Source organism: Lolium rigidum, chromosome 2 (genome assembly GCF_022539505.1).
Source record: "Lolium rigidum isolate FL_2022 chromosome 2, APGP_CSIRO_Lrig_0.1, whole genome shotgun sequence".
Taxonomy (NCBI): Eukaryota; Viridiplantae; Streptophyta; class Magnoliopsida; order Poales; family Poaceae; genus Lolium; species Lolium rigidum.
The window spans coordinates 61,764,706-61,777,929 of NC_061509.1; the positions used below are offsets into that span (position 1 = coordinate 61,764,706).

General features: G+C 48.4%; 2 protein-coding genes and 1 non-coding gene across 3 annotated transcripts; 2 read left to right on the plus strand and 1 right to left on the minus strand.

The window, feature by feature from the left end:
• Positions 1-219: 219 nt before the first annotated feature.
• Positions 220-2,304, plus strand: LOC124686572. The gene is made up of 2 exons (XM_047220499.1): positions 220-582; positions 2,069-2,304. Exon 1 carries the CDS (start codon positions 292-294, stop codon positions 559-561), a length of 270 nt encoding a protein of 89 aa, XP_047076455.1. The 5' UTR covers positions 220-291; the 3' UTR covers positions 562-582; positions 2,069-2,304.
• A 1,535-nt stretch (positions 2,305-3,839) lies between these two features.
• Positions 3,840-4,036, plus strand: LOC124693951. Its single transcript, XR_007000390.1, has one exon. It is a non-coding gene; the product is annotated as a U2 spliceosomal RNA (small nuclear RNA).
• Positions 4,037-4,532: 496 nt separating this feature from the next.
• Positions 4,533-8,410, minus strand: LOC124686573 (proline-rich protein PRCC-like). Its single transcript, XM_047220500.1, has 2 exons — positions 7,199-8,410; positions 4,533-4,830 (listed from the first exon to the last, which is right to left on the minus strand). The coding sequence occupies exons 1-2, from the start codon at positions 8,315-8,317 to the stop codon at positions 4,669-4,671; spliced, it is 1,281 nt and encodes a 426-aa protein (XP_047076456.1). The 5' UTR covers positions 8,318-8,410; the 3' UTR covers positions 4,533-4,668.
• Between the last annotated feature and the right edge of the window lie 4,814 nt (positions 8,411-13,224).

The window sequence follows — 13,224 nt, forward strand, 5'->3', positions numbered from 1 at the left end:
GTAAGTCTTTACATGATACCCGAGCCGAATTGAATATCTGTATCACAAGGGATGAACCACAAAACCAGAATTTTTTTTCTCAAAAAAAAAAAAACCAGAATTTCTCTTGGGCCACCCGCCACTCTTAGCACTAGAATCATTTGAGCCCAGCCCAGCCCAACCCAACCCAACGGAACAACCCCGCTGATTACCCAAACAAAGCCACCCCCACCACCCGAGCCATTTCTCCTTCCCCACCGAAGCCAACGACCAAACAAACCCTAGAATCTCGAGATCTCCAAGGTCGCAGCCATGGCGATGCGTGCCCTGTACAACGAGATCCGCGCGATGAAGGTGCGCGAGGTTCCGGCGTACCTCAAGCCGCGCCTCACCTGGGAGAACGTGAAGAAGAGCACCGACAAGGCCGTCGACGGCTACATCGAGAAGTACATCGAGACCAACTCCCCGGAGCCGCTCTTCCACATCTGCTTCGGCGGCATGGCCTTCTTCTACCTCGTCAACCTGCCCGTCGAGCGCCGCCACCTCGAGCACCTCGAGAAGCACGGCGGCGGAGGCCACTAGATCCGGACCCGCCTCGCGCAGGTGAGGCTTCTGTTTTTTTTTATCATCGTTATCTCCGGATCCGATCCGGTGTTGAGATGTTGGTGCTTTCCGGTGATTGAACCGCGTCTGTCGTGTGGTCGAATTTTAGTTGAGGTGGATTTGATGCGGTGCCTCGTAGGTGAGATGCAAAATGGTATGGCGGATAAAATGAAATTATCATCAATCGGACGTGGATTTGTAGTTTATACATATGAATTCCGGTTTTGGGGGATGGTATTTTGAGGAAACTGGGTGTTTGTATTGATCTCTTACTGGCAAATGATTTGTTCATGGTGCCCATTTTTGTTCTGATGAACAATTGGACATAAACTCCAACAGTAGGACTGTATGAGGATCTGTAAGATGTTGGATTTGTGGGTTTTATGTCCATTTCATTCTGTCAGGATATTATTCGGCATTGTTTTTCGAGTTTACTAGTATACAAGTGATTCAGACTTTTTAAGAAGTCATCTCTGGATGTCTCCAAAATCTGATGAATCTTTTTTGGCACCCGCTTCGCTGTTATACTATTCGAACAGCCAATAAACCATTGTTTAGCTCACAATATGTCTAGCGCTGGCCATGCATAGTTTGGAACTATGGTGAGAGTCGTATGAATCTTGAAGTTACTGCACATGATGTCTTGTTGTATTACCATGTTTTGTAAGTGAAGTTTCACCATATAACATGTTCACATAGTGTTGTTGGTTCAGTCAGCTGATTTAGTGTATTCACCTATTGCTGCTAGTTGGTTAGATCAATGGTTATTAGATTTTATAATAAAAAGGAATTGGCAGACAGGTTTGGTGTTTTTTTACTTAAAATGCACCAGTCGATTCTGTTCATCCTGAAGGCCTTTTGTGGACTTTGTCACTTTTAAAGAAGTAATCTCTGTAGGCTTATAAACTTAGTTGTTGTACTATCCGAATAGCACGGGAATTCATTGAATGAAACATTTACTTAATGTAATGTGTGATCATAGCTCACAACAGCTCTTGGGCTGGCTATTCATAGTAGTTCGGAACCTATGATAGAAGTCTTATCAACTTTGAAGTTACTTCACATGCCGCCTTGTTGTGTACCATTCTGTGAAATTGTGAAGTCTCACTGTATAATATGTGCAAACTAAGCTCAGTTTGCCTAGTTAGCGTATTCACCTTTTTTCGTTATAAGTAGGTTAGGTCAATGGTTATAAGATGTTATGATAAAAAAAAAGTTTGTGTATTGATCTCAACTAATGGCTGGTTAGTCTTGTTATTGCACATTGCGGTAATGGATATCTTATATACTAGATCAATTATAAGGTCTGCTACATTGTTGAACTGTGTAAACCTGTACAATCTAGATCTAGACTGTATTATGGTAAACTTTATATTCTTTGGGCAAGAGATGACATCTGCACCTTTCAATCTAATAAGGTTGTAAGTCAGTCAATTTCATTTGATCTAATAGGTGATACCTAACTCTCTTTATCTGCTCTTTGCAGGAGAGCTTATCTGCTGCCGATTCAGGATGGTATTATCCATTTTCGTCGACTGATGGGCTACCTGGGGCTGATGTTCATTTGATGACTGGTTTATTTTGTACGGGAAGGCAGCAACAAACTGTCTAGTTCACCCTTATGTTTCTCCATGTCTTTTCATAAGCAACTTCAAACTGGGAAGTGCATGCATTGTGATTAAAAAACATTTTCTGCGAATTGAGTACAAGTTGTTTGCGATATACTCCAGCAATAGTGTGTCAACCCTTAGTTGTTCCTGTATCGCCATTTTATATCATATATGAAATGGCCTTGCCTGAGAAAAAAAATGGTTCTTTTTTGCTTCTTTCCTTGTCACTATGATGGTTGAATCTATGCCTTGATGCAACTTTGCAACTTGGAACCTTGTGATACTGCCATTCACTATGTTTATTGGTTTCCACTAGTGAGTTCAAATGTCCAATGCCTGGACATGGCAGTAATGTAGGAGAATGTTTGTTTGTGCTGGGCTGGTGGAAGCAGCGGCAAGGATTGTGGGGATGCATTTAATCATGATATTCCCTGACAGGTTGACTGATTTGATCAGACAAGCAGTGGAAGTAGGCGAAGTGTGAGTTTGAATACGAATGGAAATTGGTGAGAATATTACAAGCAGAAGGGTTCTAGCTGAAGGCTTATTATTATGAATGATTTGTCTCGGTGTCTCACAATACTCCGATCTGTTGAACTAAGCAGGGGCAGTTCTACAAAACTGTAGGGGAAGATATAGCTGGGATGTGATGCATTGCACACTGCAGCGACTGTAAAGGCTCTTGCTTTGCTTAAAGGTTTGTTGCTATTGGAACAAATTGGCTGCACACGTGTTGTAATTGAACAGGATGTGGAACTTGTCAATGGTACGAGTGGAGCCCGCCCTTGGCGATTTAAGCTGATTGCTTTGTAAGGGCTAGTTGGATGACTGAGATCTCTTTCTAACACTCTCCGATGGCTGCAAACAAGGTGGCTCATCATGTGGCGAAAATTGCGTGCTAAACTTCGGAATGTAATGGTTGGGATGGCTACCCTCTTAGTTTTATTTTACTATACTATCAGTTTTTTTTTTTGCGGAAACAAGAAGACGAATTACACCGGAGATATTACAGAAAGAAACCCAACAAACACAAAATTACAGCTTCGTCCTTCTGCAAGTTGACCACGTCGTCGACACGTCGTTGCCGTCGGTGGCGCGCTGCCGCCCCTGCCTCCCTCGATGCCTTGGATCGGAGGCAGTCCCCAAGCGAGCCGCAAGGCATCTTAAAGAAAATGAAGGGCACCGTCGAATCTTCAGTCAGAATAGGTTGCAAACACTAGCAATAGGCTAATAGCTAGTTCGATTTCTTGAGCAACATGTTATCGCACGTCCAGCCCGGCAGCAAATGAAATTTAAATCTCCATGTATTTTCACGTTCACGCGGATATTAATTGTGGTAGAGATGACACTACAACAGACAGACAGAGATAGGATTTCCAGAAGTGGGACAAAGAATCGAGAGATTGCTGCATGCTTCAATACCCATGTTCAGGGGAACAGACCCAGAAAGGCCGAGTTTCGTGCGGAAGCCATATTACTGGGCCGTTGAATCATGTGGGCTTTGACGAAGCGAGCCGCAGATGGAAGGGTTGCAGTACTCGAACTCTCTCCCCGGCTCCCCGTTCGATTAGTCCCACATCGCTTGCGCAAGCTCAGCGGAGCAGGTCGAGCGACTATAAAAGAGGGGGCAGGGCTCCGTTCCAATTCATACCTTTCTCGGCCTTTTGGCTAAGATCAAGTGTAGTATCTGTTCTTATCAGTTTAATATCTGATATGTGGGCCATGTGCCCACAACGATATTAAATTTATTTTTCGTGGGGGAGGGCCCACCACAGTGGCTTGCCACTGGGGTCCTCAGGTGTTCCCCGGGCGTTGCACTACTGCCCGGGTGTGGCGCACCCCAACCAAATCAATTCAATCATTTCATTTCACTGCTTAAGATGGGATTAGTCCTAATATCGCTTTTGGTTGGTCCTAAAACTGCGCCCAAGCTTTATGCTGCATTCAAAATGAGTAGTCAGATTGGTTTGGAAGTCCTGTCTGTGCGTCGTCGACACAGTGGGGCCAATAGGTAGATAACTCACACACGCAGCACTAGTTCCCTGCAGAAGATAGGAGAAATGGAAGTACAAGCTCCAATCGTCGGTGAGCTAGTGCCACCGCAATTTCAGAGTGGTTACGGGCTTCTTCGATGCCATGGTTCATTCTTTCAGACGGGCCAAACTGCGACAGGTGAGATATGTTCAGATAGACGACGAGGTCTCAGTGATCTTCTACACCAGCGTTACAGTCGTTTCCCTACGCCTCCGATAACCCCTTGGGGTATCAGATTCAGAGATGTGAAAAATCCAGAATCTGTGTCAATGGGCACACAGGGTATACCGTACATAATGCAAGCTGCAAACCGAGGAAAACAAAGCCAAGATTTGGATTCAAGTCATAATCGTACAATGGGTTTTACAACAAAAATTTAGACGACATGCTGAATCAACAGTTCGATCCTGATATACAAGGAGGCGAGTCTTTCAGACTTGGGTCACCAGCCATATTTTGCTTGAGTCTCTGCCTTCGTTAGGACACCTTTGGAACGTCTCTCATTAAGCTCCATCTCTTTTGCCCTCATGTCGAAGTACAGAGAACCAATCTGATGCTTCCTTTTCGCCAACTTAGAGGGCTTTCCCTTCGCAGAAGGGGCGGCCTGCACACGCAAGAGACAAGATATCTCAGGTCACAACAGGTAACAAAACTGAAAATGATTAAACTATTGGTTGCAGAAACTTGAAACTCCAAGTATTAGCATTCATGACACTAAAGGCTCTGAACTGGAATAACCTATACAAAAGAAAGAGATAACTCTAGCTTGTGCGTATTCAACTGATGTACTAATCCTGGATTGAAGTGATTGTCCAATGCCCACAACATCAAGCAGTACCTCATCTCATCATCACGTTATTCTTTTATACAAGTTTACCATCAAAGTAGTGTGATAGGTCACGTTTTAGTTAAACCAGCTGGACGCTGGGTAAATCTTGGCTGGTTACACAGAGAACCTGTCTGCTCTAATTTGGTCAGTTCCATGTGGTGCATTTTTGCTTAATAAAGCTGTCTATTTCGTCCATCAAACCATACTTCCCCATAAGCTAAAACAAGTTTGATTTGGCGTATCATCACTCAAAGACCCATCTTGGCGTACCATAAAGCACTCAGTGAACTCATTTAGGGGTACAGATTTAGGAAGAACTAAATCAAAAATAACAGGTTTATTACTATTTTCAACATGAACTAGTCTCTCTACTCACAAATTTCTGCCACATAACAAAGGGTATGGTCAAATATTTAGATTGATCAGATGAATATTGTATGAGTACATTCCAAATAAAATCTTCTGCAAAATGCTATAATACATTCTGATAACTGAAATTCAAAATTGCTTTTTACAAAACAGAGTAACAATTATAATACGAGCAGTTATTTCCCCTAATGAGACTCCTATAGCTCTTTACTGAACAGAGTAGTAACTTTTCCATTGCGCAAATAGCATAACTTCATAAAAGAAGTATAGTTCAAACCATAAGGAGGATTAGCAAATCTACACTCCTATATAGTGTATCACTTTTGAACTTCTGAATCCTAAGCATTAGAAGTAATTCTAACAGTTGATAGTATCTATCCTATGGCCCAGAGCGAAGGGATTCGCGTCTACAGTAACCTCAGCCTATTCTAGAGGAATCAAGCCTCTCCCAGCAGGTTATCACTCTAGCGCTTGCCATGATTCTTCATTCATGAGTTCTGACCACTTTCTGGATTTGCACATGGACAAGACACCAGCCATCCCATACCCACACCCAGGATGGCAAAGACCAAACAGGGAGAGCAGCATGTGAGCATAGTGCAGAGGACTGAGCAGGATGAGCAAATCCAGGATGAGAAGCAGCAATAAGCTAGCTAGAAGAAGACCAGCATGTGAGGGTGGTGACTTGCTGCTGTTTGCCTATCCCCAATACTTCACAGGATCTTCGGTGTTGTCCCCTTGTGATCAGAATATAGCACTTGATCTCCATGTATCACTGTAAGGTAAGATCTTTTGGCGTGTATATTTTCTATGATTTGAATCCATAAAAATGTTCTTCCAAGATCAAATGTTACTACGAGAATTCTCATGTGGTGCATATTACTAAGCATGAATTAAATTTCATCCAAACCACCCATTGTGTAATTCGTCACAGTAGTTTTATATACAAACAACAATCCTCAAAGAAGAACGATTTAATTATTTCATTTCTCAAGTGGTCGTATGTTCCCTTTCTTTTCTTTGAAGTTCATGCACAAACATTCTATCCATGAACTGAAAACTTCGGACGTGCTGTGCACATACCGGCATACTAGTATATCTATTTATGTGGTGTAAGGGGGCAATTCCTTTGTAGCAAATCTGGAGGATTAGCAGATTATAGTGTTCATTTGTAACAAAGAATATAGAGTAATTGCTCCAGAAAAGATCTGATGACAACACCCTTAAAAACGTTACTACCTTAATTATAGCCTTGGAGAGGTTATCAGAGTGACTTGTCACTCGTCACGTAATTGCTTCGAATGCTTTATGAGTGATGACTTACTAATTTGCAACCAAAAAGAATCACATCGTGACGGGCAAAAACCTATTACGAAGAATAATTGCTGGGGACTGGCATCAAAGGCTAAATTGCATGGGATAATGCTCCATTTGTACTACTGTATATATGATACTGTGTATGACTTGACCGACTAAAAGTACAATTATCTAACACTGGCAAACTATTACCCCCTTTGTTCAGTATTGTCAGACCTTTTAGATATTTCAATATGAACTAGATCCGGATCAAAATGAGTGAGCCTACACACCAAAACACATCAAGATACATACATTTATGAAACAAATTAAAAGGTCCTATAATAGTGAACAGATTAAGTAGTAATGATGATGATCTGTGAAGAGAACAATCTAGCTCAATTGTACTATCTACAAACAATATAACAAGAGCTAAGCAGAAGTAATATAAGGTTATCATGAAGTGATTGGTCTGTACCTGGTAACTAGGACCAAAGGCCAATCCTGTGAGCTTGGACTTGTCCTCCCTTGGCCGGTTCTTCATCAGCTCTGCCTGGTTCACCTCTAGAATCTCCATTGGCACATCCCTCCTACCTCTCTTCCCACCAATCCTGCCCATCTCCGGTGGCATTAGAGGTTCCTGCATTGGTGGCGCTGCCATTTCTGCCACCTCAGGTCTATACGCACCAGTATATTCTGTTCCAGATGGCGGTGCCGTCGAATACCCGTACCCACCACTTTGCTCTCCGCCATACCCATCACCACCATAAACAGCACCTTGCTCTGCGCCATATGCTGCATACTGTGCTTCAGTCCCATAATTCGCATTGCCGCTTGGATCCAAACCATAATTCCCACCGTAATTAGCGTAGTAGTTTGGATCCCATGCATAGCCGTCGTATGGGTTAGCGCTCCCAGCTCCAGCATCATAAGCCTGCTGTTGTTGGTCTCCAGCTGCAGCGTCAAGACCCTGTTGCTCTTGCTGCTGCGCCGGATCAGGCATGCCGTCCTCATCGCTGCTCTCCTCCTCAGGGGAGTCCTCGTTGGCAGCCCCAGTATTGAGCCTTTCAGGCGCCCCTGTGTTGACAGCCGAGCCAGATGGGCCAGCAGAACCAAGACTTGACCTCTCCGGCGCGGCGGTGTCTACGGCCGACCTCCTGGCCGCGCCGGAGCCGAACCCGAGCGAGTGCTTGGGCGCCGGAAGGAACGAAGACACCGGGCCCGAGCCAGCAGACGGGGGCGGGAGCGCCACGCTGGCGCTGGGACGGCGTTTAACGGCGTCGTCCTCCTCGTCCGAGCTGGCGCCGGAAGGCTGGTGGATCGGCGGCGGGCGGAATTGAACGACGCGCTTAGGGTTTCCGGAGGATGCGGCAGCGGAGGACCTGGGAGGCGGGATGGAGGAGAAGGTCGAGCCGGATCTCGGCGCCGGGAGGGAGGAGAAGAGGGCGGCCGACCTGGGCTGCGGGAGCGCGGAGAAGATGCCTCCGGCGGGCTTGGCTGCGGCGGCCAGAGCGGGAGCGGGGGCGGGGGCGGGGGAAGGGAGGGTTTCGTCGCCGTCTTCGTCGGAAGAGGCGTAGGTGGCGAGGAGCGAATCCATGCCGGATTGCGGTTTCCGGCGAGGTGGGTGTGGGGTAGGAGGAGGGGAGGGAGACGGCGGAGGCGGCTTTGCTTTCGGGTTCGCGTCGAGTTGGAGTCGGAGTCGTCGGCGGTGAGCGGAGGCGGTGGTCGGGTTGGGTACGGCAGTGGGTCGTTAACCTGGGCTTCAGCGGGCTACCTTTCGTAAGGAACGGGATGGGCTTTTACACTAACTAGTTCTTTTTTTTCAAAAAGGAAATTTCACTAACGCTGTGTTTGGATGCATATAATCCTATATGGAATTGAATTGGACTTTCAGTTTCCAAATCTGAGATGGAAATGAATTGGCTCTGAAATAGAATTCAGCTGTTTGGATGTGCTTGGAATTTCATGTTGAAATTGAAGGGTGAACCCAATTCCAAATCTTGTTTGGATGTACAAACCCTGGAATTTGTGTTTTGTTAAATTTAAACAATATAAATTGGTGTACATGTTAGTTAGCACACACAAAAATTGACCACAACTATCTATCGTGTCCATATTAAAAAACCGAATAAAGAATTAAACGGCCTCATCCCCATAATAAAAATAGACGAGGTAGACCACAGTTATCCATCGGCCTCATCCCCATCGTTCCTAGCTCCGGCCGGCAGTTGCCGGCGAGGCGGCCGCCGTCTCCGACGCGGGATTGCCTGGATTCGTCTTCCCCGATGCAGTACCCGCCCTCCCAGATCGAGGCCGCCGTCTTCGACGCTGAGCGCCTCCGCCTGCTAGGGGCCGAGCGCTGCGCGCCTCCGCTCGCGGCCAGGACCCTCCGCTGCGCACCTCCGCTCGCGGTAAGGGACGAGCGCCGCGCGCCTCCGCTCGCGCCAGGAGCCTCCGCCTGCGCGCCTCCGCTCGCGGCCAGGGGACGAGCGCCGCGCGCCTCCACTCGCGGCCAGGAGCCTCCGCCGCTCGCCTCCGCTCGCGGCCAGGAGACGAGCGCTGCACGCCTCCGCTCGTGGACAGGAGCCTCGGCCGCGCGCCTCCGCTCGTGGACAGGAGCCTCCGCCGAGCGCCTCCGCTGTCCAGAGCTCGCGGCAAGGGCCGCCGCCGTTCACCCTGTGCTTGCCGTCGAGCGCAAGCGGCGGGAGAAGAGGAGGGGCGAACTTGCGTCGGGATGGAGGCGGCGACGGCGACGGGCGCGTTGCTGCTTGCTCTTTTGTGCTCGCGAGGAAGAGGCGTCGGTTCCGAGCGATTCGAGGGTCTAACCTCGTAAAGTTTCGCGGGATGTTAACACATACCGATTCAGCCGTGGAATTTGGGCTCGGTTTCCAGACTCCGATTCTAAGGCCTATCCAAACGGTGGAAACTGCTCACGAATTTCAGATTAGGTGATTCCGAGCCTAATTCCATGCATCCAAACACAACATAAGGGCATTTACAATGGTGATGACCCAGCTGAGTCTATAAGAGGTAGTTATAGGTGATTTTGGTGATGTGGAGGAAAGAGAATGAGGAGAGAGAAGAAGGCTATCTGTAAAGTTTAGACTTCTTACAGACAACTTACATATACCATTTTTGTTGTTGTACGAAGGATGTCTATAACTTATACTCACATATAGCTATGACTAAAACTAGATAACTTAGAGCATCTCCAGTCGCGTCCCCCAAACCGTCCCCCAAAGCGATTTGGGGCGCGCCGGACAAAAAAGCGTTCCGGCCGCGTCCCCCAAAGCCCATTTTTGTCCGGCGCGCCCCGATACGGTGTCCGGCGCCCGAGCCCGTCCCCGTCCCACGGGGACGCTCCGGGGACGCCGGACACAACGCAAGCGAGGCCAACCGACGCGGGCCCGACCCGTCGGCGGCACGGGGAAAATTCGTCTCACACTCCCGCCAAATCCCGCCGCTCCCGCCAAATCGCGCCTATACCGCCGCGCACAGGCCTCCCAAAACATATCCTGCCGCCGATTCATTTCTCCTATCCCGCCGATTTCTTTCTCCCTCCCGCCGTGCACCCGCCGCCGCTACCCTCTCCCCATTCCATGGCGCCGCCGACAGTCCCCAAAAAGATGGCGAAGAAAGCGGCCAAGAAGCCGCCGGGCAATGCGACGATAGGGGCGAAAGCGCCGTTCGCGAAGCCGCGGAAGGCGCCGGCTGCGAAGAAGAAGCCTGGAGGAATGACCGAAGATGAATGGCAGCAAGATTGCCTGCGCCGGAAGCTATCGACGGCGGAGCGGAAAGGACGGAGGGCGGCGGAGGCTGGAGAAGAAGGCTCGGCGGCGCGCCAGCACCAGCACATAATCGCCGGGTGTATCGCCGCCACCAACGCGAGCCCATATAGTACGAACGTGCCGGTGTACGTTCCGGGAGTCTTCTCTCCGTCGCAAGCCGCCTTCTACAACGACGGCCCCTCCGCCACTCCCGGGTGCGTGACGCCTAACTTGTCGCCGCACTACCGGGATGCGGCTGCCGCACGGCGGCTTCAACCCCAACAACCTCTACTCCCGGCGTACGAGCAACGCGAGCCAGGACCCGGTCCGGACGGCGGCCCTTTCACCGGCCGCAGGGGTCCGCTCGAATACGACGGCGCCGGTGCTGAGGAGGACGACGGGGTTGAGGAGGAGGACGACGAGGAAGAGGACGGGGTGGAGGACGACGATGAGGACGAAGAGGGCGGCGAGGAAGAGGACGACGAGGGTGCCGGTGACGATGATCTCGTGGAGGTAGACGCGGACGGCGTGAGGACGAAGAAGAAGAAGAAGAAGAAGAAGAAGAAGAAGGCATCGGGCACACGAGGCCCGAAGTGGACGCCTCTGGAAGATCAATGTCTGTGCGAGTCGTGGGCGACGGTGAGCCATGACTCCATCATCGGCGCCAACCAAAAAGGCGGGAAGTATTGGGCGAGGATCAAGGCCGAGTTCGATGAGCGCAAGCTCATCAACAGCGACTACCGGAAAGTGACAATGAAGAGGAGCCAGAAGGCAATATCGACGCGATGGGCCATCATCCAGGCGTCGGTGAACTCCTTCCATGGGTACCTGATACGTCTCCAACGTATCGATAATTTCTTGTGTTCCATGCCACATTATTGATGTTATCTACATGTTTTATGCACACTTTATGTCATATTCGTGCATTTTCTGGAACTAACCTATTAACAAGATGCCGAAGTGCCGGTTCTGTTTTCTGCCTGTTTTTGGTTTCGAAATCCTAGTAACGAAATATTCTCGGAATCGGACGAAATCAACGCCAAAGTTCCTATTTTCATCGGAAGCATCCGGAACACCGGGAAGGACCGGAGGGGGGCCACGGGGCCACCAAACCCTAGGCCGGCGCGGCCGAGAGGGGGCCGCACCGCCCTATGGTGTGGCCCCCTGTCAGCCCTCCTGCGCCGCCTCTTCGCCTATATAAAGCCCTCGGATCAGAAAACCCGATACCAATTGACGAAACCCACGAAACCTGCCGGAGCCGCCGCCATCGCGAAGCCAAGATCCGGGGGACAGGATCTCTGTTCCGGCACCCTGCCGGAGCGGGGAAGTGCCCCGGAAGGCTTCTCCATCGACACCGCTGCCATCTCCACCGCCATCTTCATCACCGCTGCTGCTCCCATGAGGAGGGAGTAGTTCTCCATCGAGGCTCGGGGCTGTACCGGTAGCTATGTGGTTCATCTCTCTCCTATGTGTTTCAATACAATAATCTCATGAGCTGCCCTACATGATTGAGATTCATATGATGATGCTTGTAATCTAGATGTCATTATGCTAGTCAAGTGAGTTTTACTTATGTGATCTCCGGAGACTCCTCGTCCCACGTGTGTAAAGGTGACGAGTGTGTGCACCGTGTGGGTCTCTTAGGCCATATTTCACGAATACTTACTCATTGAATGGCATAGTGAGGTGCTTATTTATATCTCTTTATGATTGCAGCATGTTGTATCACAATTTATCCATGTGCTACTCTAGTGATTTGTTATTAAAGTAGTTTATTCCTCCTGCATGTGTGCAAAGGTGACAGTGCGTGCACCGTGTTAGTACTTGGTTTATGCTACGATCATGATCTCTTGTAGATTATGGAGTTAACTATTGCTATGATAATATTGATGTGATCTATTCCTCCTACATATGCATGAAGGTGACAGTGTGCATGCTATGCTAGTACTTGGTTTAGTCTGTTGATCTATCTTACACTAAAGGTTACTTAAACATGAGCATTATTGTGGAGCTTGTTAACTCCGGCATTGAGGGTTCGTGTAATCCTACGCAATGTGTTCATCATCCAACAAAAGTGTAGAGTATGCATTTATCTATTCTGTTATGTGATCAATGTTGAGAGTGTCCACTAGTGAAAGTGTAATCCCTAGGCCTTATTCCTAAATACTGCTGAGTTACTACTTGCTGCGTTACTCACTGCTGCGTTACTACTGCTACATTACTACTTGCTTGTTTACTTGTTTTTCTGCGTTACTCTCTGCTGCAATATCACCACCATCAACTACACGCCAAGCACTTTTCCGGCACCGTTGCTACTGCTCATACTTATTTATACCACCTGTATTTCACTATCTCTTCGCCGAACTAGTGCACCTATTAGGTGTGTTGGGGACACAAGAGACTTCTTGCTTTGTGGTTGCGGGGTTGCATGAGAGGGATATCTTTGACCTCTTCCTCCCCGAGTTCGATAAACCTTGGGTATCCACTTAAGGGAAACTTGCTGCTGTTCTACAAACCTCTCGCTCTTGGAGGCCCAACACTGTCTACAGGAAAGGAGGGGGAACGTAGACATCAAGCACTTTTACAGGCGCCGTTGCTCGGGGAGGAAAGGTAAAAGGCTCTCATACTACGGTCTCGGGTAAAGTATTTTTACGGCGCCGTTGTGTGTGTGCTCAAAGCTATTTCCTTTAGATCCTGCAATTGCATCTTGTTGTTTCTTGTTTACACTAGTTTGGCA

Coding starts and splice junctions, on each gene's coding strand:
- LOC124686572 (XM_047220499.1), top strand. CDS start 292: ATGGCGATGCGTGCCCTGTACAACGAGATCCGCGCGATGAAGGTGCGC.
- LOC124686573 (XM_047220500.1), bottom strand. CDS start 8,317: ATGGATTCGCTCCTCGCCACCTACGCCTCTTCCGACGAAGACGGCGAC. Junction 4,831..7,198: donor CCTTTGGTCCTAGTTACCAG/GTACAGACCAAT, acceptor TTGCGTGTGCAG/GCCGCCCCTTCTGCGAAGGG.